A 24,815-nucleotide genomic window follows, 5' to 3' on the forward strand; every position below is an offset into this window, starting at 1 on the left:
GCGTGTCAGCTTCTCTAGCAATTGGCGGGGAACATCTGGAAGTGGCGAATTTGAGCCTCTTTTTCCTTTTCCCATTTTGCCTTCTAATTTCTTGTTTTTTGAAGATTATATTTTTTTTAAGGCTTCTTTAATTACAAAACTGTAATTAAATTTCTTCTGATGTGTTTTTTCTGCTGTTCCTGAAGAATTCATATGATTTGGAGGCTGATGATAGTTTCGAGATAAAGATGGTATCAATAAAGGTATGATTTTGACTTCGAGAACCGACATTCTCAAAGTTCGTGTTTTGCTTGTCAGAAATCAGGAGTTGTTTGCTCAATACTAGAATGTGTCGCATATTTACATTTTCTCCTTCACAAAATTCCGACCATAAATAGATGGGCTTTTTTACATGGACTACCAGTTTGTGTGAATCTTATTGTCCTATTTTTTTTCTGCAATTCTTTTATGTCTCTTGTTATTAAGTTAGCTGAAATGCCTGCTTCACCATTGGATAACTTTTCTCCTAATTGTTGCGATTGGCTAATTAATTTAATTTGTTTTTTCATTTTTATTTCTGCGCTCATTTAATTTGGGATGCTCTGGTGTTTTTCTGACATTTACATCTTTGTTTTCCGATCGCAGTATTTCTTGAAGTATGTAAGTATATTTTGATTTATTTGCCAACAATTTGTCATAGTATTACTTTTATTGCTTTAGGCTGTGATTTCTTGAATCAAATTAGCTTTTTGGTCTATTATTGACGTTCAACAAGCATCAATATTCTTGGACACCAATTTTTAGACGGGTATACTAGATTAAATTATCCATGTGTTGCTGACCTGTTTTGGCCAGATCTTGATTTGAAAGCATTGGTAGCTTGCAGGTTGGGAGGGAACCCTCTTGGTTCACGTATCCAAAAGCTCCAAAAGAATTTGGAACCGGTACGGGCCGATACGGTTAGCCGGTTCGGGCCGGTACGGGTTTTTAACACCGAACCAGACCTTTCCAAGCCAGTATCGTTCGGTACGGGCTGAACCGGCCGGTACAGCATTCCTTGCTTTTTTGTTTGTATGGATGCATTTATGCATGAATATTGATGCAACAAGGGGTGACTTCTAAATTTGTTCTCTTTGCTTGCCATCTTCTCTTGCAATAGGTGAGGCATTTTCGGAAGGTCTACTACATTGCTGGCACCCAATCTGCATTCATTGTAAGTTGGAGAGGTCATCACCCGAGGAGAAGAGGAGCGGGGATCTTCTCCACTTTTTTGTGTATGTATGTATCTTGATGAGATGATGGGTGACTTGTAAAATTGCTCTTCTCTTCTTTGCGTGTCAGCTTCTCTAGCAACAGGCGGGGAACTTCTGGAAGTGGCGAATTTGAGCCTCTTCTTCCTTTTCCCATTTTGCCTTTTAATTTCTTGTTTTTTGAATATTATATTTTTTTAAGGCCTCTTTAATTACAAAACTGTAATTAAATTTCTTCTGATGTGTTTTTTCTGTTGTTCCTGAAGAATTTGTAGGATTTGGAGGCCGATGATAGTTTCGAAATAAAGATGGTATCAATAAAGGTACGATTTTGGCTTCGAGAATCCACATTCTCAAAGTTCGTATTTTGCTTGTCAGAAATCTGGAGTTGTTTGCTCAATACTAGAATGTGTCGCATATTTACATTTTCTCCTTCACAAAATCCCGACCATAAATAGATGGGCTCTTTTACATGAACTACCAGTTTGTGTGAATCTTATTGTGCTATATTTTTCTGCAATTCTTTTATGTCTCTTGTTATTAAGTTAGCTGAAATGCCTGCTTCACCATTGGATAACTTTTCTCCTAATTGTTGCGATTGGCTAATTAATTTAATTTGTTTTTTCATTTTTATTTCTGCTCTCATTTAATTTGGGATGCTTTGGTGTTTTTCTGACATTTACATCCTTGTTTTCTATACATCATGACAGTGACACCTCTACTTTTGTTTTGGTTTTTATGTGCTGTGTATGTTGCTTAATCTTTTATTTGACAAAAGTGATGGGTTCTTTTAGTACAACTTTCAAATCATATCATATGCAGTTGCCATGAGATAATGACATGATCTTCTGAAAATGCTTTTACATAATCTTAGAACTATTAGACTAATCCCTGTATAGCTCCTATCCCTTTTTATATTAGATCAAGTTTCGAATCGGAAGAATTTCTCATTGTTTTGTCTGCTGGCCATCAGTTATGGTTATATCCTTGTGACATACCGTGTGGTAATTCCAATCCTTTAATCTTTTTTTATTAACCTTGTTGGTTACAATGAATCTGCATGACTTTCCATTTGCTTGGAAACTTTAATTTTCATGTTTTCATGCCTGAGTTTGTATTGTAATTTTAGTATGTTTGTTAATGTATTTTATGTGGGCGGGGCTTGGTGCAGTGGTAAGGTTGCTCCATTTTGACCTGTGCATATTATGTGTTCGAACCACCTCTCGAGATCCTGTGGGGCAGAAACCTTGGGACGCCTTTTTTTTTCTTTTGAATGTATTATGTCTAATAAGGGTGAGATTTGTGATATCTTGTAATGATTATATTCTATTAAGTTGTGAATGATTGTTTTATCCTTATCATTTTGTAGGGTGTAGCCATATCTGCTGAAGTTCAAATGGACCAACAATAAGCATATGTTGGTTGACTCTGATTTATTTTTGGATCTGAGATTGACTTGTTACAAAGCCAAATATCGTGTATTCTAGGTAAATTTTCTGTTTTGATTTCTTAGTACTCACTTCTCAGCTATTGTTGGACCCTATGCTGCAGCAAAAGTCCGAACTTTTTGGGTGAAGATGACAGCATCTTTACTCATTCCTGTGTTATCCTTCAAATGAACTATTTCTACTCCTGGTCATCTCATTTTATAGGGGCTAGATTCGTGATTTTCTGTGGAAGCTGTCCTTGATAAATCCTAACCATTGATGTCTCTTAAGCAAGCATATCTAATTGGTGGAACAACATGCAAAGGTCGAAAAACTGTCCGATCGCAGTATTTCTTTAAGTACGTAAGTATATTTTGATTTATTTCCCAACAATTTGCCTTACTATTACCTTTATTGCTTATGGCTGTGCTTTCTTCAATCAGATTGGCTTTTTGATCTGTTCTTGATGTTCAACAAGCATCAATAGAGCTAGTCATATTTTAGATTGGTATACTAGATTAAGTTATTCATGTGTTGCTGACCGGTTCTGACCATATCTTGATATGAAAGTACTGGTAGGTTGTGAGCTGGGAGGGAACCCTCTTGAGTCATATTCAGATTTGCGGTAAACCTTATTTATTTATTGCAGTAGACCTGATTATCTAATGCTCGAGATTTTGTGAGCTTGTCATGCAAGACATAAGCTTCAAAATGGCTTTTATAATGGTTCCATGCTTTAGATGGAGCACGGGCAGGCATACAATGTGACGGATAATCGCCTTCTTAAAGAGTTGGTTCTTGTATGTTGGTAAAAAAGGCTCAGCCTTCCACCTCTCCTGCCCCCTAGCTTTCTTCTGCTCTTTTTTGTGTATGTATGTATATTGATGAGAAGATGGGTGACTTGTAAAATTGCAGTTCTCTTCTTTGCGTGTCAGCTTCTCTAGCAATAGGCGAGGAACTTCTGAAAGTGGTGAATTTGAGCCTCTTCTTCCTCTTCCCTTTTTTCCTTTTAATTTCTTGTTTTTTGAAGATTATGTTTTTTTATGACTTCTTTAATTACATAACTGTAATTATATTTCTTTTGATGTGTTTTTTCTTCTGTTCCTGAAGAATTCATAGGATTTGGAGGCTGATGAAAGTTTTGGGATAAGGATGCTATAAAAAAAGGTACGATTTTGACTTCGAGAACCCAAATCCTCAAAGTTTCTATTTTGCTTGTCAAAAATCAGGTGTTGTTTGCTCAATAACAGGCTGTCACATTTTTACATGTTTCAAATCTGCTCGCATTCCAACCTCATTTTTTCAGTTTTCCTGACTCTTCTTTTTTATTTCACTTATTCTTTCCCATGTAATTTTTGGTCTTGCATGGATTCTGTCATCCTTCATTATTCTCTATTTTCCATCTTTTCTTCAAGTAATAGTGTGAAAAAAGACGAAGTGGCTTGCTTAGAGGCCAACTAGTGCTGGCGATAACTTTAAGTTCCATTTTTGCGCTTCGTTTATGTAGGAGTTGCAGAAGCCGAGGTAGAAATTTCTCTAGAGTTGGTATTAACTAGGGTAATCTCTTTGGACTTTCCCATGATGATGTCCTTAGTCTTGGTAACAGTTATCCAATCAATCAATTATTTATTCTGGTCCTTTGTCTACTTTTATTTTTCCTGATCTTGCTACTTATCTCTGTATATCTGGTGGTAATTTGATTCACTTGTAAACTTTTATGCTTCGGAGGCCTGGATCATACTCTATTGCTATGTGGTGGTCTATCGGTTGCTGCTGCAGGAATTTCTATACAATAGTTTGAATTTGATTTTCCACTACAACTGTTCATGAAATACTCTTTCCTTATAAACTTATTACTATTGTTTGACTACTAGAATTATTCCGAATTTGTTATTTATAAGATTCACTTCTATTTATTTGCCCTTTTTTCTTCATAGCTATTTATTTGCCCCTTTTTCTTCCTAGCTATTTCGTAGTATTATTTGCTAATCAAATTGGAAAGGGCGGAAATAAAATATAAAAATTTTATGCTTTGCAAGTTGGAAGGTCCATTGTTCTGCAGGCTACTGCTGCAGCCTATTGGAGACAGGACAAGATTTTTGGATCGCTAAATGCCTTTCCTCCTACTCAACTCTGTATACCATTTCTTTTCCTACTCTTCTGTTGGTTGATTTGTTCATTAAATATTGCACTTTATTCTTTTATTGACAGCTTTTGAATTTATATGTTAAGGCCATTTTCTCCAGAAGGTTGTGATGATTCTTGGACCCGGGTTTTGCTATGAAAGGAAAGCGGCTATTTTCTTGACGACGAGGCAATCTTGGATTTGGCATTCTTGGCTGTTTGTGGGACTCCGTTTAATTTGGTTCTGGTGGTTATGTTCTATATTGTTTCGATGTGCTCTCTCTCCCTCTTTTCAATTGTTAATGTTCTGGCTTGTGAAATGATCTCTGACATGCTAAATTCATGGGAAATCCTAAACCATTAAGCTTAAAAGGTTGCTATTTAGGATTTCTCCGGAGGCTTATTTCGTTAAATGCTAAGACTAGTTCTCTGGTTCTTCATATAAAGAGTTTGGATTATTTTATTGCTTCTATATCTCTCATCCTACTTGGTTGTTGTGCATAAATTTCTGCTGGTTGTTGTTTCGGTTGGCTGCCATTGCTTGCTCCATTTGATGACATGTGAATGATGGTCATCAAGTTCTGGGCAAACTTTTTTTGGGTCTGTTAGTCTTGGTGATGCAATTGGTTGTCCACCCGCTTTAATTTGTTGTTGCCCGCCCCACGTTTGTGGAATGCCCCCGCATCTATTTAATGTTGGCATTATGTGGTTCTGTATGCTGTTTTTTGCCACTGTGACTGAGACACATAACTTTAGTGTTTTCGTGGATGTATTATAGTAATTTCTGCGCGTTTGTTACCTGTTGCTATAAACTTTGAATGATATGATCGACCCTTTCTTGGTAGATGCTGTTTGTAGGTCACTGTTGGTTTGAACTGTGGATGAAATGTTCTGCTAGTTGATTGCACTTCTAGTCATCGTATCTGGCGTTGATAAATAGTTAATTTTTGAACCAACAATTTTATTTTTTTGGGCTATGGTAATGTGCATTTTGTTGTTTTAATTCAATGTTCAATAAGCATTATTCAGTTGATCTCACCTATGTTCAATCTTCACGTGTTCAATAAGTGGTTCTGTATGCTATTTTTTGCCTTTGTGACTGGGGCACACATATAACTTTAGTGTTTTCATAGATCGATTATAGTAATTTCTATGCTTTTGTTGCTTCTTGCTGTCAACTTTGAATGATATGGTCAGGCCTTTCATGGTGGATGTTGTTTGTAGGTCACTGTTGGTATAGACTGTGGATGAAATAGTTTGGTGCTGGAGATTATGTTCTCTTCAGCAGCAATTGAGCGAGCAGCTCCGGAAGGTCTGCTGTTCCGCAGACAATTGAGCAGCAACAATCGTTCGATGGGGGGAGGAGAATAAGAGACACTGTGGGATCTTTTCCCCAGGTCGGCTTCTAGTTCTTTTACTCACGATTTGTTGGTCTTCTCTTTCTTCTTCTCCTTCAACTTGTTGTTGGTCTCCCGAGGGGGTAATTGTTGGGAGTTGTATCCTACGTGTCAATCGTCAGCGTGTTGATCTCTTATATTCATTGTTGGGAATTGATTGACAAATTAATAAAGTGTTATTTGGCATTATTCATCATTTCATTGTACATCTTCAAATGATCTCTTATATGATGTTCTTAAGACTTATTTTATGATAAAGAAGGATTTATGTTCTTAAACCTATTTGCGACCAAATGATATGCTGTTAATAGGACAACAGCATTGTCGAGATTAGGTCGTTATGAGACATATACGTTGGTTGTCCTCTTAACCAAGGAGTGTGGAGATACTGATATGTCACACAGGTGAAGTGTAGGAGTACATTTCACTGAACGTGACCAATTCCGGAACGCTATACTGTCAAGAGATGTTCCGAGTGGATATGGGTGTAAGTATCCCTTAGACCTGAGATCACCATAGTGATTAGCAAGCAACTTACTGTACTTTGGTACCGAACTAGCAGAATTTCTAATTCTGGAACGGAAGGTTACTGGGTGCAGTCAAGTACTTGCGAAATCAGTGCGTGAGTCAAGATGGAATTGACCCCTCCTGGAAATAGGAGATAATGCTGTGTTCAATTTAGCAAAATCTTGGCCAGGGCAATCCTTGTGATGAGTCACAGGATTTCTAAAGTTGATCACACAGTGGATGTACTGATTAGAGAGTTGACAGAACTCTGTGGTCATCCTAGCATTAGGAGTCAAAGGGATGAATTATACAGTAACCATAGTCTAGGATTTCAGAATATTTGCTTCGCATATATTCGGCCTATCCGGACGTCGGATACAATTGCTAGATGGTCACATCGATTAGTGCAGGAAGTCGTTCCTGTACTACCGGCTTAGGTTCGAACCAATGAGGTCACATGCATAGAAGTTTTTTGATTGATCAAGATAGCTGATGGATGATTGAGAATCAGTTAGAAATAATTTGGTCAATTCGATTGGCAAATTATCCTATAAAATAATTAAAGTAATTATTGGAGGATTAATTAGTAATTAGATTACTAATAAACTCAATTTGATTGAGTAAACGGACTAAGTATGAGCCAAATTGAATTGGATTCAATTTTGGTTTTGACCTAATTGGATTAGTGGCGTAGGGGTCGACTCGAAGTAAAGAGGGGTCGACTCGAGATGGGCTGGGGTCGACTCAAGCTGGCTGGGGTCAACTCTCTCTTAGAGAATCCAAAGAACGAATTCTTCCCAGGTGGGGTCGACTCGAAGTAAAGAGGGATCGACTGGAGATGGGTTGGGGTCGACTCTCTCAGACAATCCAAAGAACGACTTCTGTTTTTTCAGGTGGGGTCGACTCGAGTTTCCTTGGGGTCGATTCGAAGCAAGTTGGGGTCGATTCGAAGCTAGTTGGGGTCGACTCGAGCTCTGAAAGGGTCGACTCGTGGGGGGTATCAGGAGTTCTCTGTCGTCTCAGCCCGGGTTGACCTGCGAAGCTATGGGGTCGACTTTGGAGTCGACTCGAAGGGGAAGGAGTCGACTCGAGGCGACTTGGAGTCGACTCGAGATCGGGAAGGTCGACTCATTCTGAAAATCCTGAAAATCCTGAAACTCGTGGACGGGCTGAATTCGGGGGATTCGATCCGGACGTGGATTTTCAATGAAAAGTGAAGGGATTTGGATCGTGGGACGTGGGAGAATGGTTAGATGATGGAATATCAGCACCATCTATTTCGATCCTATCTCACCTGCATGAACCATCTATTGTTTGAATTTTGAATTCAAACAAGATAAGAACTATCTTGTTACAACCAACACCTTCATGCGCCAACAAGATACCAAATTTCCATTTGAATTTCGAATTCAAAGGATCAGATGGCGCGCCTTTAAAAGAAGAGTTCCAATTGTGGCTAAAAAAGAAATGAAATTTTGTGAATGAAATTCAGCCTTCCATCTCGCCCATTTTCATCTTCCTCTGAGTCCATCTCGCCATAGCTGATAGGGATCCCAGATAAGAGCCTTTAGATCAGATCTAAGTCCTTTTCAATCCCTACTAACCATTCCTCCAAGTTCTTCCAAGAAGGCGAACCAAAAGTTGATAGCGTTGGAAAGATCAAAATTCAGCAAAGGAAGATCCTGCGCAAGCTAGCACTTCCGCGGGATTGGATCACTCCAGGAGCTTCGTGTGGATTACTTGTAGAGGCCCGATGAGTGTGTGGCTACGAAGCTCGAGCATCAGATCCGTTACTTTCAGATTTCATAAAGGTATAATCCGTATAAATCTAGGTCCAAAGATATATCTTATAGGTTTCAATTCCCGAGGGTTAAACCTCTTTTGGGGCTCTTCACAGAGTAATCTTCCGAGCCTATTCGATGGGCATTCGAAGATTAGTTGGGTGTTAGATTAGTTGAGTTTAGAACTTAATTAATAATCTCATTTCAGATCTGAAATTAATCGTGCAATGATTTTAGCTTAATCGTTTAAACAATCCCGACATATTGATCATGTATACTTGTAGTGGTACTTTGAAATTTGATTTCTTATGCATATCTGAATTAAAATGTTTAATTCGATTTTTTCGCTGTGAATTTCAAAATTAAAAGAACGACGTATGGCTTGATCTCCCTTGTGAAGGGGGTACGTAGGCAACCCCAACAGGTACAGCCATTATTTTTGAAAAATTCTAAATTTCAACATGCTATCACTACTAGCATCATAGGATCGCTTTCGGTAATGGCTGTGATGTTGTGCTTCTTGTTATCTTGTTCTCTTTGTTTGTTTATGTTTCTTCTCTTTTGCTTTTCTTCTTCTTTGTTTCGCAAACTGGGAGAGCGGCATTGCTTTTGGGTTCTATACAAAGAGGCTGTGATGATTCTTGGATGAGGGTTTTGATGGAGAGAGAATATTTTGATCGCTATTTGTTCAATCTGGATTTGGTATTCTTGGTTGTTGGTGAGATTCTGTCTAATTTGGTTCTGGAGGTTATGTTTATATTGTTTCGATGTGCCATCTCTCCCTCTTTTCAATTGTTAATGTTATAGCATGTGAAATGATCTCTGACATGCTAAATCCATAGGAAATCCTAAACCATTGAGCTTAAATGGTTGCTATATAGGATTTCTTCGGAGGCTTATTTAGCTAGATGCTAAGACTAGTTCTATGGTTCTTCATATAAAGAGTTTGGATTATTTTATTGCTTCTATTTCTCTCATCCTGCTTGGTTGTTGTAGATAAATTTGTGCTGGTTGTTGTTTTGGTTGGCTGCCATTGCATGCTCCATTTGATGATATGTGAATGATGTTAATCAAATTTTGAGCAAACGTCTTTTAGGTCCGTTAGTCTTGGTGATGCAATTGGGTGTCCACCTGCTTTAATTTGTTGTCGCACGCACCACATTTGTGGAATGCCCAAACATCAATTTAAAGACGGCATTATGTGGTTCTGTATGCTGTTTTTGCCACTGTGACTGAGACACACATATGACTTTAGTGTTTTCATAGATGTATTATAGTAATTTCTGTGCTTTTGTCGCCTCTTTCTGTCATGATATGATCAAGCCTTTCAAGGTGGATGCTGTTTGTTGGTCACTGTTGGTCTAAACTCTAAGCTGTGGATGAAATAGTTTGGTGCTGGAGGTTATATTCTCTTCAGTAGCGGTAGAGCGAGCAGCTTTCGAATGTTTGCTGTCCCGCAAACATCCGAGCAGCAGCCATTGTTAGATGGGGGGAGGAGAAGAAGACATTGTGGGATCTTTTCCCTAGGTCGGCTTCTAGTTCTCTTTCTCAAGATTTGCTGGTATTCTATTTCTTCTTCTCCTTCTACTTGTTCTTGGTCTCCGGGTGGATAATGGTCATGATGTTGTGCTTCTGGTTATCTTTTTCTCTTTCTTTGTTTATGTGCCTTCTATTTTGCTTTTCTTATTCTTCTTTGTTTCCCAAATTGGGAGAGCGGCGCTGCTTTTGGGTTCTTTACATGGCGGCTGTGATGATTCTTGCACGAGGGTTTCGCTACAATTGAGAGGAAAGCAGTTATTCTCTTGACGGCAAGGCAATCTTGCAGGCAACTGTTTGCAGCCATTTTGATTTATTAGTTTGCAGATCAATCGGTGAATCTGAGCCCCCCTCCATCTTCCCCTTCTCTGCTTTCAAATTGCTGGGATTTTTGTTTTCAATATTCTTTTTTACGGTTGTGTTTTCGAGAGATTTTAATGTAGATTTAGGTGGAGAGTGTAGGAAATGGGGAGATCTTGGTCAAAGTCTCTCTCCCTCTCTCCCTTTTCTTCAGTATATCTTCAAAAGTTTTGAACTTGGTTCAGATATTTTATTTTGTTAACTTTGCTTTAAGTTCTCTCTGGACTTGAATGATAGTGAGATAATATTTTGATCGGTGTTTGTTCAATCTACATTTGGTATTCTTGGTTGTTGGTGGGACTCCGTCTAATTTGGTTCTGGAGGTTATGTTCTATATTGTTCTGGCATGTGAAATGATCTCTGACGTTCTAAATCCACGGGAAATTCTAAACCATTGAGCTTAAAAGGTTGCTATATAGGATTTCTTCGGATGCTTATTTCGTTAAATGCTAGGACTAGTTCTCTAGTTCTTCATAGAAAGAGTTTGGATTATTTTATTGCTTCTATATCTCTCGTCCTGCTTGGTTGTTGTACATAAATTTATGCTGGTTGTTGTTTCGGTTGGCTGCCATTGCTTGCTCTGTTTGATGATACGTAATTGATGGTCATCAAATTTTGAGCAAACTTTTTTTTGGGTCCGGTAGTCTTGGTGATGCAATTGGTTGTCCACCTGCTTTAATATGTTGTTGCACGCACCACGTTTGTGGAATGCCCGAACATCTATTTAATGTTGGCATTATGTGGTTTTGTATGCTGTTTTTGCCGCTATGACTGAGACACATAACTTTAGTATTTTCATGGTTGGATTATGGTAATTTCTTTGCGTTTGTTACCTCTTGCTGTCAACTTTGAATGATATGATCAACCCTTTTTTGGTAGATGCTGTCTGTAGGTCCCTGTTGGTCTAAACTGTGGATGAAATGGTCTGCTAGTTGATTGCACTCCCCGTCATTGTATCCGTCTTTGATAAATAGTTAATTTTCGGACTAACAAATTTTTTTTTTTGGGCTATGTTAATTGGATTTTGTTGTTTTAATTCAATGTTCGATAAGCATTATTCATTTGATCTCACCTAAGTTCAATCTTCTCGTGATGCTGCAGGCCTTAAAGCATTCACGTCATAAGTTATATTAATTGCAGTTGTGTTCAAAGTATTTCTGTTCCCTTTTTTATTTTTATCATAACCACAACTGAGGTGACATATGTCACGCCCCGGACACGATCCGTGACACGGCCGTGCTATTGCCGACTACCGCCCACAATAGCACGAAGCCTCATACATGGGTAACAGGGTATTCAGACTAGTCAAATTGTCATATTTTTAAAATATTTGCAGTGTATCATATAAGGTAGTACAGGTTATTTCTTCTTCCATCTCTGTGCCAGAGTCTTCCTCCCTCTATTTTACTGTTTAAACTTGAAACAGAGGGAAGAAACATTCCACAGAGGAACTTCCTCCCTTTTTATTTTGTTTAAACCTATTTTAGTAAATCAGGTCATACTTTGCTCCGGGTTGGCTGTAGCCGAGCAGTACACCCTTCAAGAAATCCCTCCTTCCTCTCCTAGGGCTTCAGAGGTTTAGCTCCTTCAACCTTCGGCTCTAGGGTTTGGCTTCTATGGTTTAGTACTCCAGAGGGCTAAGGAATAAGAGGGTATAGTAACTCCTAAGCTAAGAAACTGGGAGTTTAAATAAACTCTGCTTATTGGAGAGGTGGCACCCTCTCCTTCCTCCTTGCTTCGGAAGCCTACAGCTGCCCTTTCCCTCAGGCCAGCTGGGCTTGTCCTTTCAACCAGGGTGAGAGGTGGAAGACTCCCATTATGCATGGATGAGGGCCCAACAGCTGGCCTTCCCCCCTACTGGCCAGCTGGGGCCCGTCACTTCAGTCCTTAGGCTTGAGGTGAGGGTTGCCATCCATGGGCCCAATACGGCCCCATTAATGACCTGGCCCAAATACCCTTAAACTGGGCTTCAAAAGTATTGGGCCTAGTTAGTATCGGGCCTGGACATTACATTCTTTTCCTCTTAAATAAATTTCGTCCTCGAAATTAATCATGCCTCAATTCTTTGGTATGCAATGTAATTCTCTAGAAAAACCGACTGAAATAAAGAAATGTGAATAGCCAAAATCAAACGAAATCCATGGAAAATCCTAAACCATTGAGCTTAAAAGGTTGCTATATAGAATTTCTTTGGAGGCTTATCTCGTCAGATGCTGAGACTATTTCTCTGGTTCATATAAAGAGTTTGGATTATTTTATTGCTTCTATATCTCTCATTTTGCTTGGTTGTTGTACATAGATTTGTGCTGGTTGTTGTCTCAGTTCGCTGCCATTGCTTGCTCCATTTGATGACATGAATGATGGTCATCAAATTTTGAGCAAACTTTTTTTGCTCTGTTAGCCTTGGTGATTCAATTGGTTGTCCACCTGCTTTTATTTGTTGTTGCATGCACCACGTCTGTGGAATGCCCCAACATCTATTTGTGTGGTTTTGTATGCTATTTTTTGCCTTTGTGACTGTGACATATAACTTTAGTGTTTTCATGGATCTGTTATAGTAATTTCTCTGCTTTTGTTGTCTCTTACTGTCAACTTTGAATGATTTGATCAAGCCTTTCATGGTGGATGTAATAGTTTGGTGCTTGAGATTATGTTCTCTTTTTTTTTTTTGGTGTACCGGCATCTCACTGCAAACCGTGAAAACGCCCAGAATAATCAAAAAGCAAAACATGCTCTAGTGCCACCGGCACTCGCTCGAAACCCCTCCATAGGACGGCTCCAGAGTGGTGTGCTACGAATGAGGCGACCCAGTCTGCTGCATTGTTCGCCTCACGAAAGACATGCGTGGCTCGGAAGGAGTCCACCTCCCCCACCAGATAGCAGATATCATAGACAAGAGGGTGCAGATCTGGCCGCGGCTCTTTAGCAGCGATTGAGTGAGCAGCTCTGGAAGGTCTGCTGCTCCGCAGACAGCCGAGCAGCAACGATCGTTCGATGGGGGGAGGAGAAAAAGAGACACTGTGGGATCTTTTCCCCAGGTCGGCTTCTAGTTCTCTTACTCAAGATTTGTTGGTCTTCTCTTTCTTCTCCTTCAACTTGTTGTTGGTCTCCCGGGTGGATAATGGCCGCGATGGTGTGCTTCTTGTTATCTTGTTCTCTTTGTTTGTTTTTGTTTCTTCTCTTTTGCTTTTCTTCTTCTTCTTTGTTTCGCAAACTGGGAGAGCGGCATTGCTTTTGGGTTCCATGCAAAGAGCCTGTGATGATTCTTGGATGAGGGTTTTGCTACATTTTGAGAGGAAAGCAACTATTCTCTTGATGGTGAGGCAATCTTGGATGGTCTGCTGCTGTTGTTCTGCAGGCAACCGTTTGCAGCTGTTTTGATTTATTAGTTGCAGATCAATTGGTGAATCTGAGTCTCCTTCTCCATCTTCCCCTTCTTTGCTTTCCAGTTGCTGGGATTATTTTTTTCAATATTCCTTTTTAAGGGTTTCTTGAATTTCTGAGAGATTTAAAGTAGATTTTGGTGGAGAGCGTAGGAAGTGGGGAGATCTTGGTAAAAGTCTCTCTATCCCTCTCTCCCTTTTCTTCAGTATATCTTCAAAAGTTTTGAACTTGGTTAAGATAATGCCTTTTGTCTAAGTTGCACATGATAATGTACTTGCTTGAGTTTCTATTGTCCGTTAGCCTTTGTAGTTTAGGTAATTATGGATAGCCACTCTCTTTGCCAACTATTCCTTTTAACCACAAATTTTATGTTGATTATACACTCTGCATTCCGCTTTATTCATGGTAAATCTACTTCATCAGTCCTTCAAAACTGCATCATCCTAGAACTTTACCAAGCTCATAAAAATTGTTCAAGTTTATTCTTGTCTCTGTTGTTGTCTTAATTATCTATTTATCTTCTGAGCTATTGTTGGACGGTCCGGTCCGGTACGTACCGGCCGGTACCGGTACCGTACCGGCCGGTATGCAGTAGTTTCAAAAACCACGCGCGCTGTGGTTCTAAAAAAAAAATCGTTCACACCGGTACGAGGCCGGTACCGGCCGGTACCGGCTCCGAACCGGCCGGTACGCACCCGTACCGGCCGGTTCGGATAAAAAATCGGAAAATACCGGTTTTTTATCCGTTCCGGTACCGGTCTAGGACTGGACCGGTACGGCATTCCATGGTTGGACCCCTATGCTGCAGCAAAAGTCCGAACCTTTTGGGCAATGATGACAGCATCCTTACTCATTCCGGTGATAGCCTTCAAATAAACTATTACAACTCATGGTCATCTCATCTTATAGGGGCTAGATTCGTGATTTTCTGTGGAAATTGTCTTCGATAAATCCTAACCATTGATGTCTCTTTAGCAAGCATATTTGATTGGTGGAACAGCATGCTCAAGTCGAAAAACTGTTCGATTGCAGTATTTCTTGAAGTTTGTAAGTATATTTTGATTTATTTGCCAACAATTTGTCAGAGTATTACTTTTATTGCTTAAGGCTGTGATTTCTTGAATCAGATTAACTTTTTGGTCTGTTATTGACGTTGAACAAGCATCAATAGTGCTGGACACCAATTTTTAGACTAGTATACTAGATTAAATTATCCATTTGTTGCTGACCTGTTCTGACCAAATCTTGATTTGAAAGCATTGGTAGGTTGTGAGTTGAGAGGGTACCCTCTGAGTCATATTCGGATTTGCAGTAAACCTTATTTATTTATTGCAGTAGACCTGTTTATCTAATGCCGCAGATTATGTTAACTTTTCATGTAAGACATAAGGTTCAAAATGGTACTTATAATGGTTCCAAGAATTAGGAGCATGGGCGGGCATACAATGTGATGGATAATCGCCTTCTCAAAGGGCTGGTTCTTATATGTTGGTAAACAAGGCTCAGCCTTCCACCTCTCCTTTCTCCTAGCTTTCTACTTGAGAGAGGAGGTGAGCATCTATAGTGATTTCTCAGTTACCTTTCAAGCATTGTTCCTTCTCCTTTTCTTCTTCGCTTTTTTGTGTACGGATTTATTTTTGTATGAATATTCATGCAACAAGGGTGACTTCTAACAATTGTTCTTCTCTTCTTTGCATGCCATCTTCTCTAGCAATAGGCGAGACATATGTGGAAGGTCTGCTACATTGCTGGCACCTGAGCTGCATTCATTGTAAGTTGGAGAGGTCATCACCATCGGAGAAGAGGCGCGGGGATCTTCTCCTCTTTTTTGTGTGCATGTATATTAATGAGATGATGGGCAAGTTGTGAAATTACTCTTCTTCCCTTCTTTACGTGTCAGCTTCTCTAGCAATAGGCGAGGAACTTCTGGAAGTGGTGAATTTGAGCCTCTTCTTCCTTTTCCTTTTTTGCCTTTCAATTTCTTGTTTTTTGAAGATTATATTTTTGTAAGACTTCTTTAATTACATAACTGTAATTAAATTTCTTTTGATGTGTTTTTTCGGTTGTTCCTGAAGAATTCATAGGATTTGGAGGCTCATGATAGTTTCAAGATAAAGATGGTATCGATAAAGGTACGATTTTGACTTCGAGAACCCAAATTCTCAAAGTTTGTATTTTGCTTGTCAAAAATCAGGAGTTGTTTGCTCAATACTCAAATGTGTCACATTTTTACATTTTCTCCTTCCCAAAATCCCGACCATAAATACATGGGCTCTTTTACATGAACTACCAGTTTATGTGTGAATCTTATTGTGCTTTTTTTTTTCTGCAATTCTTTTACGTCTCTTGTTATAAAGTTATCTGAAATGCCTGCTTCACCATTGGATAACTTTTTCTCCCATTTGTTGCGATTGGCTAATTAAGTTAATATGTTTTTTCATTTTTATTTCTGCTCTCATTTAATTTGGGAAGCTGTGGTGTTTTTCTAACATTTACATCCTTGTTTTCTATAAATCATGACAGTGGCAGCTCTACTTTTGCTCCCATTTTTATGTGCTGTGTATGTTGCTTAATATTTTATTTGACAAATGTGGTTGGTTCTCTTAGTACACTTTCAAATAGTATCATATGCAGTTCCCATGAGATAATGACATGATCTTCTGAAAATGCATTTGCATAATCTCAGAACCGAACTATTAGACTAATCCCTGTATAGCTCCTATGCCTTTTTATATTAGATCAAGTTCAGAACCAGAAGAATTTCTCTTTGTTTTGTCTGCTGGCCATCAGTTATGGTTATATCCTTGTGACATACTGTGTGGTAATTCCAATCCTTCAATCATTTAATCATTTTTTGTTAACCTTGTTGGTTACATTGATCTGCATGACTTTCCATTGGCTTGGAAAACATTTCTGCATGTTGTTCTGGATACTTTACCATTTCTTTTTCAACCTCTCTTTCTCTTTAATTTTCATGATTTCATGCCTGAGCATGTTTGTTAATGTATTACGTGCGGGCGGGGCTTGGTGCAATGGTAAGGTTGCTCCATTTGACCTGTGCATCATGTATTCGAAACACCTCAGATGCTAAGTGGCAGAAACCTTGGGGATGCCTTTTTTTGTTTTCTTGAATGTATTATGTATCATAAAGGTAAGGCTTGTGATATGTCGGGATGATTATATTCTATTAAGTTGTGAATGATTGTTTTATGATTATTATTTTTTAGGATGTAGTCTTATCTTCTAAAGTTCAAATGGACCAACAATTAGCATATCTGGTTGACTCGGTGATTTATTTTTCGAACTGAGGTTGGCTCGTTACAAAGCCAAATATTGTGTATTGTAGGTAAATTGTCTGTTTTGGTTTCTTAGGACTCACTTCTCGTAGGCTAAACATGATTCCTTTTTTGGCTTCCAAAAAGGCTCCATTTATTTTTATACAAGAATTGACTTGTGTCTGGCCTGTAGTGGATATAGCTTTGTGTTCTTTATTATTGGAAGCCATTCTTTTCTTTTCTTTTTCCTTTTTCTAACATTTTTTAATATTTTTTTCTTTTTTTAAATAAAAAATGTTGTCTTCTTGCACCTTCCATGCTAGACCTAATGGTTTCTATTGAACACAGTTAATTCCTTGACCTGTACGTGGTTTGACGGCCATACTCTTTCTGGTTCCCTTTAGATGGGATGAAGTTTCTTGATTCCACCTAGTTTGAGACTAAGTTTGTTTAATTTATTTACATAAATAGTACACTTGTATTGCGTTCAGATGATAATGTACTTGCTTGAGTTTCTATTGTCCGCCGGCCTTTGTAGTTTAGGTAATTATGGATAGCCACTCTCTTTGCCAGCTATCCCTTTTTAACCACAACTTTTATGTTGATTATACACTTTGCATTCCGCTTTATTCATGGTAAATCTACTTCATCAGTTTTTGTGGCTCGGACCTTCAAACTGCATCATCCTAGAATTTTACCAAACTCATAAAAACTGTTCAAGTATATTCGTGTCTGCTGTTGTCTTACTTTTCTATTTATCTTCCGAGCTATTGCTGACCCTATGCAGCAGCTAAAGTCCGAACCTTTTGGGTGATGATGACATCTTTACTCCTTTCTTTGATAGCCTTTAAACGAGATATTACAACTCCTAGTCATCTTATCTTATAGGGGCTTGATTCGTGATTTTCTGTGGAAGCTGTCCTCGATAGATCCTAACCATTGATGTCTCTTTAGCAAGCATATCTGATTGGTGGAACAGCGTGCTCAAGTCGAAAAATTTTCTGATCGCATTATTTCTTGAAGTATATAAGTATATTTTGATTTATTTGCCAACAATTTGTCATAGTATTACTTTTATTGCTTTAGGCTGTGATTTCTTGAATCAAATTAGCTTTTTGGTCTATTATTGACGTTCAACAAGCATCAATAGTCTTGGACACCAATTTTTGGACTGGTATACTAGATTAAATTATCCATGTGTTGCTGACCTGTTCTGGCCAGATCTTGATTTGAAAGCATTGGTAGCTTGCGGATTGGGAGGGAACCCTCTTGGTTCACGTATCCAAAAGCTCCAAAAAAATTTGGAACCGGTACGGGCCGATACGGTTAGCCGGTTCGGGCCGGTACGGGTTTTTAACACCGAACCAGACCGTTCGGAGCCAGTATTGGTTCGGTACGGGCTGAACCGGCCGGTACAGCATTCCTTGCTTTTTTGTTTGTATGGATGCATTTTTGCAGGAATATTGATGCAACAAGGGTTGACTTCTAAATTTGTTCTCTTCTTTGCATGCCACCTTCTCTGGCAATAGGCGAGGCATTTTTGGAAGGTCTACTACACTGCTGACAACCAATCTGCATTCATTGTAAGTTGGAGAGGTCATCACCCGAGGAGAGGAGGAGCGGGGATCTTCTCCTCTTTTTTGTGTGTATGTATGTATATTGATGAGATGATGGGTGACTTGTAAAATTGCTCTTTTCTTCTTTGCGTGTCAGCTTCTCTAGCAATTGGCGGGGAACATCTGGAAGTGGCGAATTTGAGCCTCTTTTTCCTTTTCCCATTTTGCCTTCTAATTTCTTGTTTTTTGAAGATTATATTTTTTTTAAGGCATCTTTAATTACAAAACTGTAATTAAATTTCTTCTGATGTGTTTTTTCTGCTGTTCCTGAAGAATTCATATGATTTGGAGGCTGATGATAGTTTCGAGATAAAGATGGTATCAATAAAGGTACGATTTTGACTTCGAGAACCGACATTCTCAAAGTTCGTGTTTTGCTTGTCAGAAATCAGGAGTTGTTTGCTCAATACTAGAATGTGTCGCATATTTACATTTTCTCCTTCACAAAATCCCGACCATAAATAGATGGGCTTTTTTACATGAACTACCAGTTTGTGTGAATCTTATTGTGCTATTTTTTTTCTGCAATTCTTTTATGTCTCTTGTTATTAAGTTAGCTGAAATGCCTGCTTCACCATTGGATAACTTTTCTCCTAATTGTTGCGATTGGCTAATTAATTTAATTTGTTTTTTCATTTTTATTTCTGCTCTCATTTAATTTGGGATGCTCTGGTGTTTTTCTGACATTTACATCTTTGTTTTCCGATCGCAGTATTTCTTGAAGTATGTAAGTATATTTTGATTTATTTGCCAACAATTTGTCATAGTATTACTTTTATGCCTTTTCGAAGGGGATTTTTTCTTTCTGGGTTTGTTTTTGATCCCAAATGGATGATTTGTTGCCCCTAGCCAAGGTTCGGGAGCTAGATTTTATGTTTTTCTTTCTATTGGATTCGATTTTCTGCCAAAGATTTGGTTTTGGAATCTCTATCTTGATTGCCCATCAAAGATGGAACCTTTATCTTGATCTCTTTAAATTTTTCATTGTCTTTTTTTTTTAATTATTATTTAGCTGAATTCTTTATTTCTTATTTGCTTTGTTATTTCTCTCTCTCCAGCGCGCGCGCGTCTCATGCCAGGTATTTAGAGTCACTTATCTAACGTTGGAGTTTGGATTTTATAATATCATGGAAGAGCTGCTTTGATAAATTTTTTTTCCTGATTTTAGTTTCTATTTATTGAGAGTCGAAATTTGGCACTAGTTAAACATCTGCTTGAGTTGTGAAAAACAAAAAGATCTGAATTTGGGTTTTGAAGATTGAAGAATAAGTGGCAATATTCAGAAGCCAGGATTTTTTTTTTCTCAATTGTTTAGCTTGTCCAAGAATGTTCTGACCTCGTAAAAGTAGATATGATATGTTTTCAGCTTATGTTTTAACTATGACTGCCGTGAGTGTTGGACTAACTTTAATTTACTATCTTAGCTCGTTTACAAAACTTAATTTATTTGGATTGTTTAATGATTACAGCAGTCTTTTGTTAAGTATGTCGAATCTGAAAAGGTCCCCAAGGAATTTAAATCATTCCTTTACTGTTCTCCTTGAGGCTTGGAAGAAAAATTTGCTCCATGGCTTTTTATTTAGTCTGTATTAAGTTATTTGATTTTTCATTTTTCCCATCAATTTCCTATGCCTATCAGAGCATCATAATTTTACTGTTGTTAATTCTTTTTTTATCATGTAAAGGATTTCAACCAATTTTTACAAGACAATTATAAATGTGATATAAAATTTTGCCCCAAAGTCAAACCTATGGAAAAAACATTAATTTTTCTTGGATTAAAGTTGGAACACTACCTTGCTTTTGACCCAGCCTATTTCAGATATTGTTTTCTTGTTTTGGATGAAGACTTTCTTAAATGCAATTAAAGAAGTTGAATTTTATGTAAACCTAAATTGATTATACTCTCATCTGCTTGTGGTCAAGAAGTTTTCAACCCCATGCTATTAGCACAATGGTCATTGAAAATATATTTATAATTTTCTTGATGAATAGAGTATTTTTAAAAATCTAGCAAAGTTTGCAAGTACTTTACAAATCACTGTGACAAGATTTTGCTGTACTCTTCCCTTTTACATACTCAAATTTCAGGAGATTCGTTATTTTTCCTACTTTACTCGCAACTTTATCTCATGTTATTACATTTCCTCTATCATCGTTATCCCATATTTTGACATTGTTACCGTGACAATCTAAACTAGAATATGATTCTCAGTGTTTTGACTTTTACGCTATCAAGGTTAAGGACTAAAACTGTCGTTCTTTTTCCTAATGTAGGTATCTGCCCTTGCTTATACTTTTGTAGAATGGGAGGCACCATCAACTGACTGCTTTTGCCTCCATAATATTGTGTAATAATTGTAAAGTAACTGGTTGACATGAAATGGCGACCAGTGTTGGTCAGACTTATTATGGATGGTCACAGGAGGAGTTATCTGATCGAGATGATTCTCAAGTAATTTTTTTCTAATCTCTTTGGGTTGTTCACCATCATAATTATTTGTCTAAAAAAATCTTTAATGCTCCTTTAGAGTGCTAAACTAACAGCAATTCATTCTTACATGTATCAAACCATCTATTTTTTGCTCTTTAACCCTTTTTTAATGACATTATTCAGGTTACATAAATGCTAACTACAATGATACGATATTTATCTATTGCTAGTTTCATTTTGCATTTCAGATTTTTTAATATATGATCTTACATGTAATATATTGTATCAAATTCTACACTATATTTGCAACAGAATGGTACGAGTTCTTTTATTCTCTGCTGTGGTCTTATTGGTTCTATTTTGCTTGTTTTCCTCTCCTTGCAGTTTCATTGCTGTTTTTGAAGTATATACAGTTGGGATGATATAAACTCCTTACATCTGCTTATTAAGTTAGATTGCTATGCAAAAGGTCTATAATGAATATAATTTTCCTATTCTGTTGTTATTGGGTGGCTAAATGGGTGCTTGAGCTTTATTAAGTACCTGAGTTTCATTTCTCTGTATTTCCTGATGTGACCTACTTTGTTATTCTTCTCCTATATTGAATTCTGAACTCATGATACATTACCTTTCAGCTGTGTTGGTATATTAATTTTCCCCTTTTTGTTTCTTACATTTTCTGTTGATTTATATGGATATTATATTAAGTTTGATACAAAGTTAGCAGAGAATATAGCATGTGATACAAAGAAGCCAATGAAAGATAATTGGGGTGCTGTAATTATTTAAATATATTGTTTTCTTTCATTTATGTAGAGTATTAATATTGTTAATGTGGTTTGCAGGAAGCTTCGGTCTCGCAAATGCTTGATCATGGTTCTATATCCTTTGGAAGATTTGCAGCTGAGTCATTGTCATGGGAGAAAAGGTCAGTGTTTACTCACGACAGACGCCAGGAGGAACTGGACAAGTTTAGTGGCTTAGTTGCCAAAAAGAAAGCATACTTTGAAGAATACTACAGAAGGCTTCGAGCTTTAAAGGCCTTGGAACAGAACCAGCAAACTGAGCTCACATTGGATTATGGTGGTGATGGTAGTAATTCTAGCCAAACTGGAGAAGATGATGAAACAGCTCTGCAGCATGGAAGTCTTAGAGATGGGGCAGCAGAAACTATTGATGCCCCTTCTACAGAAACTGAAAATGAACTAAACTTCAAGCAGGATACGAAGTGCAGTCAAGCTCTTCAAACTAGACCGCTGTATCCAGGATCCACAACATCAAATATAGACTCGCTGAGAAGAAGCATGGAAAAAATTGAGCCAGAGAAAAACTTTAACCATGCTGTGATGCAAGACCTGGACAGAGAATCCTTGTCGTCATTAAGTAGAAGCATAGAAGAGATTGAACAGAATGATATCAGTAGTGTTGATGACAGAGAGATTCTGAGGGAACAGGAGAGTCCAGGGTCTAATGTTGAATCTGGGCCTCCTACCAACAGGTCTGTGTCAGACGTGACAAATTCTAGAACCGGAGTCTCACAGCATGCACCTGGTCACAACTTGATACCATACAAAACCAAACTGGCTGTTGAGAAACCTCCAGACTGTAAATCAGTTCCTGAAGTGAAGAAGGTATGGCAAACTTGGAATGTTTTCTTGCATGTGTATAAAAACTACTTGTTACTTTGAATAAGCTAGTTTGTTTTTCTTCAGTGACCAAATGAAATCAAGACTGGGAAAGGAACTGGAAATGTTTGTTTCGCTATGCTGCAGCAAATCCAACTTCCCAGTCAGATATGATGTCCAAATTTGTTTTAAAAATACGGCGTGCTAGGGACATACTTGGGCAATAGCTCATTTAGGAGGAAAATCTTGACCACCATGGGTCACCCAGTCCACAAAATTGATTCAGATAGGATTTTGGGTGCAGTAGTTCGTGCACATTTTCTAAATGCAATATCTCCTTTCCACCATTCAGCTCAGAGCTAAAGCAGAGCCGGCTTGTTACTGACGGTCTCCACAGAATCCCAGCATGATTTATTGATCAGAAATTGTTTCTTCCTTTCATCCCTTTAACCTTCCAATCAGATATAACTTATTTTTATATTAGTTATCTAACCAAGGGTATATATCATGGCCATCACCCACAATTCAGAGAAGCATAAAAAAAGAGAAGTTGATGTACTCCATACGGTGGATTTTGATATGCCAAATATTACCTATTCTTCAGTTTATTCTTAATAGTAAATACAGACTTACTGTATATGCTAAGTATTGTTTGTTCCTACTAGCGTACTGAATATATTCAGTCAAGAGAATAGTGTAAGCCTAATTCTGTTATACCATGAGATTGATCCTTAACATTCTAGGAAAATGCTTCCCTTAAAACAATATCGTTTTGGTTGTGACAGGCGAGAAACACCACGATGGCAATGACTTGTCTGAAGATGCAAAGCCTCAGGTGTTCCCATTAAAAGTAATCAATCATCAGATAGCTGCAATCATGCATAATGCAGTGTGTCAGCAGCTGCCTGCTGTGTGCGGTTAACTAGTTATAATACCTGTTTTCTCTCCTAGTTAAAATGGCTGCTGCTGTCAAGTGGTACATATCTGTAGTCTGTGTAACTTGCTGTATCATATATGCCATAAAAGGCTGTAATTTAGATCTTGTATTGCTTTGGAGCGTTGATCCCGTCGGATTACTCTCGCACGCGTTGCGACGATTGCAGTGGAAACACACGTGCGGGGTTGTTCATCACATGAACATTCCAGGAAGGGTAGAATTCAAAAAAATTCTGAGTTCACAAACTCAGAAAATTATGAATTAAAAAAAAGAGATTAAAATTAAAACTTGATTAATTTAATTCTATAATAAAGAATTGTAAAGATTCTATTTTACCTTTGAGCGGGTAGATCTTTACCGCTATCTGATGATCGAAGGATTAAACCGTACAAGTGTCCAACCTTTATAGGTATCCACACGAGGTACAGATCGTTTCAAGCATCTTGATTTCATCGGAGTGCTAGCTTTCTTACAGAAGATTCTCTTTTGAAGGTTGAAACTTTTTTAAGCAATTAACTTTTGATTGCTTCCAAGAGGAGGAAGAAGGAAGAAGAAAAAGAAACATTTCTCTTTTTCTTGGAAGGAGGAAGAAGAAAAGGACTTCCTTGCGGCTAAAGAAGAGGAAGAGAAGGCTGAATTCAATAATCTCTAATGCATATTTAGCCCTCACGCCCCCCTCCTCTTTATGTATCATGTCTAGCTTAAAGAAGGAAATGGATTTGGAGAAATTCTTTCTTGATTCACCCCTTCCAATCCTTTACTTAAAAGAGGTTGGAGAGAACCAAGGAGAGGCAACATGGCCTCTCCTTGTGCCGTGTGGAAGGCCAAAAAAGGAAGGAGGGGTGGGGCGTGATGCAATCAAGAGGTTCTTGGCGTGATTCAAGGAGGGGTGGATGCCCCTCCTTTGTTTCACCCGAGGAAGAAAAGGAGGGGGAGTTCCTTCCTTTTATGCTTTAGATTTTCTAATTCAATTAGGAATCATATGGTTCCTCTTGATTAATTGAATCCTAATCTAATTAGGACCCAATATGTCCTCCAATTTGATTCATGTAAATCCTAATCCAATTAGGATCCAAATTGGATTTATGAATTAAGTTCCTTATTAAATAAGGAGTTCTAATTAATTAGGACTTTCCATCCTTATCTAATAAGGTTAAGCCTAATTGATTTAGTCCAATTGAAA

General features: G+C 38.0%; 1 protein-coding gene across 3 annotated transcripts; it reads left to right on the plus strand.

Annotated features, from left to right (window-relative positions):
• The first annotated feature begins 227 nt into the window (after positions 1-227).
• LOC120103776 (uncharacterized) lies at positions 228-23,758 on the plus strand. Of its 3 annotated transcripts, none has more exons than XM_088706860.1 (4): positions 228-242; positions 20,914-21,091; positions 21,916-22,701; positions 23,481-23,758. In XM_088706860.1, exons 2-4 carry the CDS (start codon positions 21,020-21,022, stop codon positions 23,541-23,543), a joined length of 921 nt encoding a protein of 306 aa, XP_088562986.1. In that variant the 5' UTR covers positions 228-242; positions 20,914-21,019; the 3' UTR covers positions 23,544-23,758. The 3 variants fall into 3 exon arrangements, with proteins under 3 accessions (XP_088562986.1, XP_038976740.1, XP_038976745.1); XM_039120812.2 differs by lacking the exon at positions 228-242 and adding an exon at positions 15,863-15,877; XM_039120817.3 differs by lacking the exons at positions 228-242; positions 23,481-23,758 and adding an exon at positions 22,783-22,890 and having other exon boundaries at positions 19,923-21,091.
• Positions 23,759-24,815: the final 1,057 nt, after the last annotated feature.

The sequence above is a fragment of the Phoenix dactylifera genome, chromosome 11, assembly GCF_051530095.1.
Source record: "Phoenix dactylifera cultivar Ajwa chromosome 11, Ajwa_hap1_PhDact_Kaust_v1.1, whole genome shotgun sequence".
Taxonomy (NCBI): Eukaryota; Viridiplantae; Streptophyta; class Magnoliopsida; order Arecales; family Arecaceae; genus Phoenix; species Phoenix dactylifera.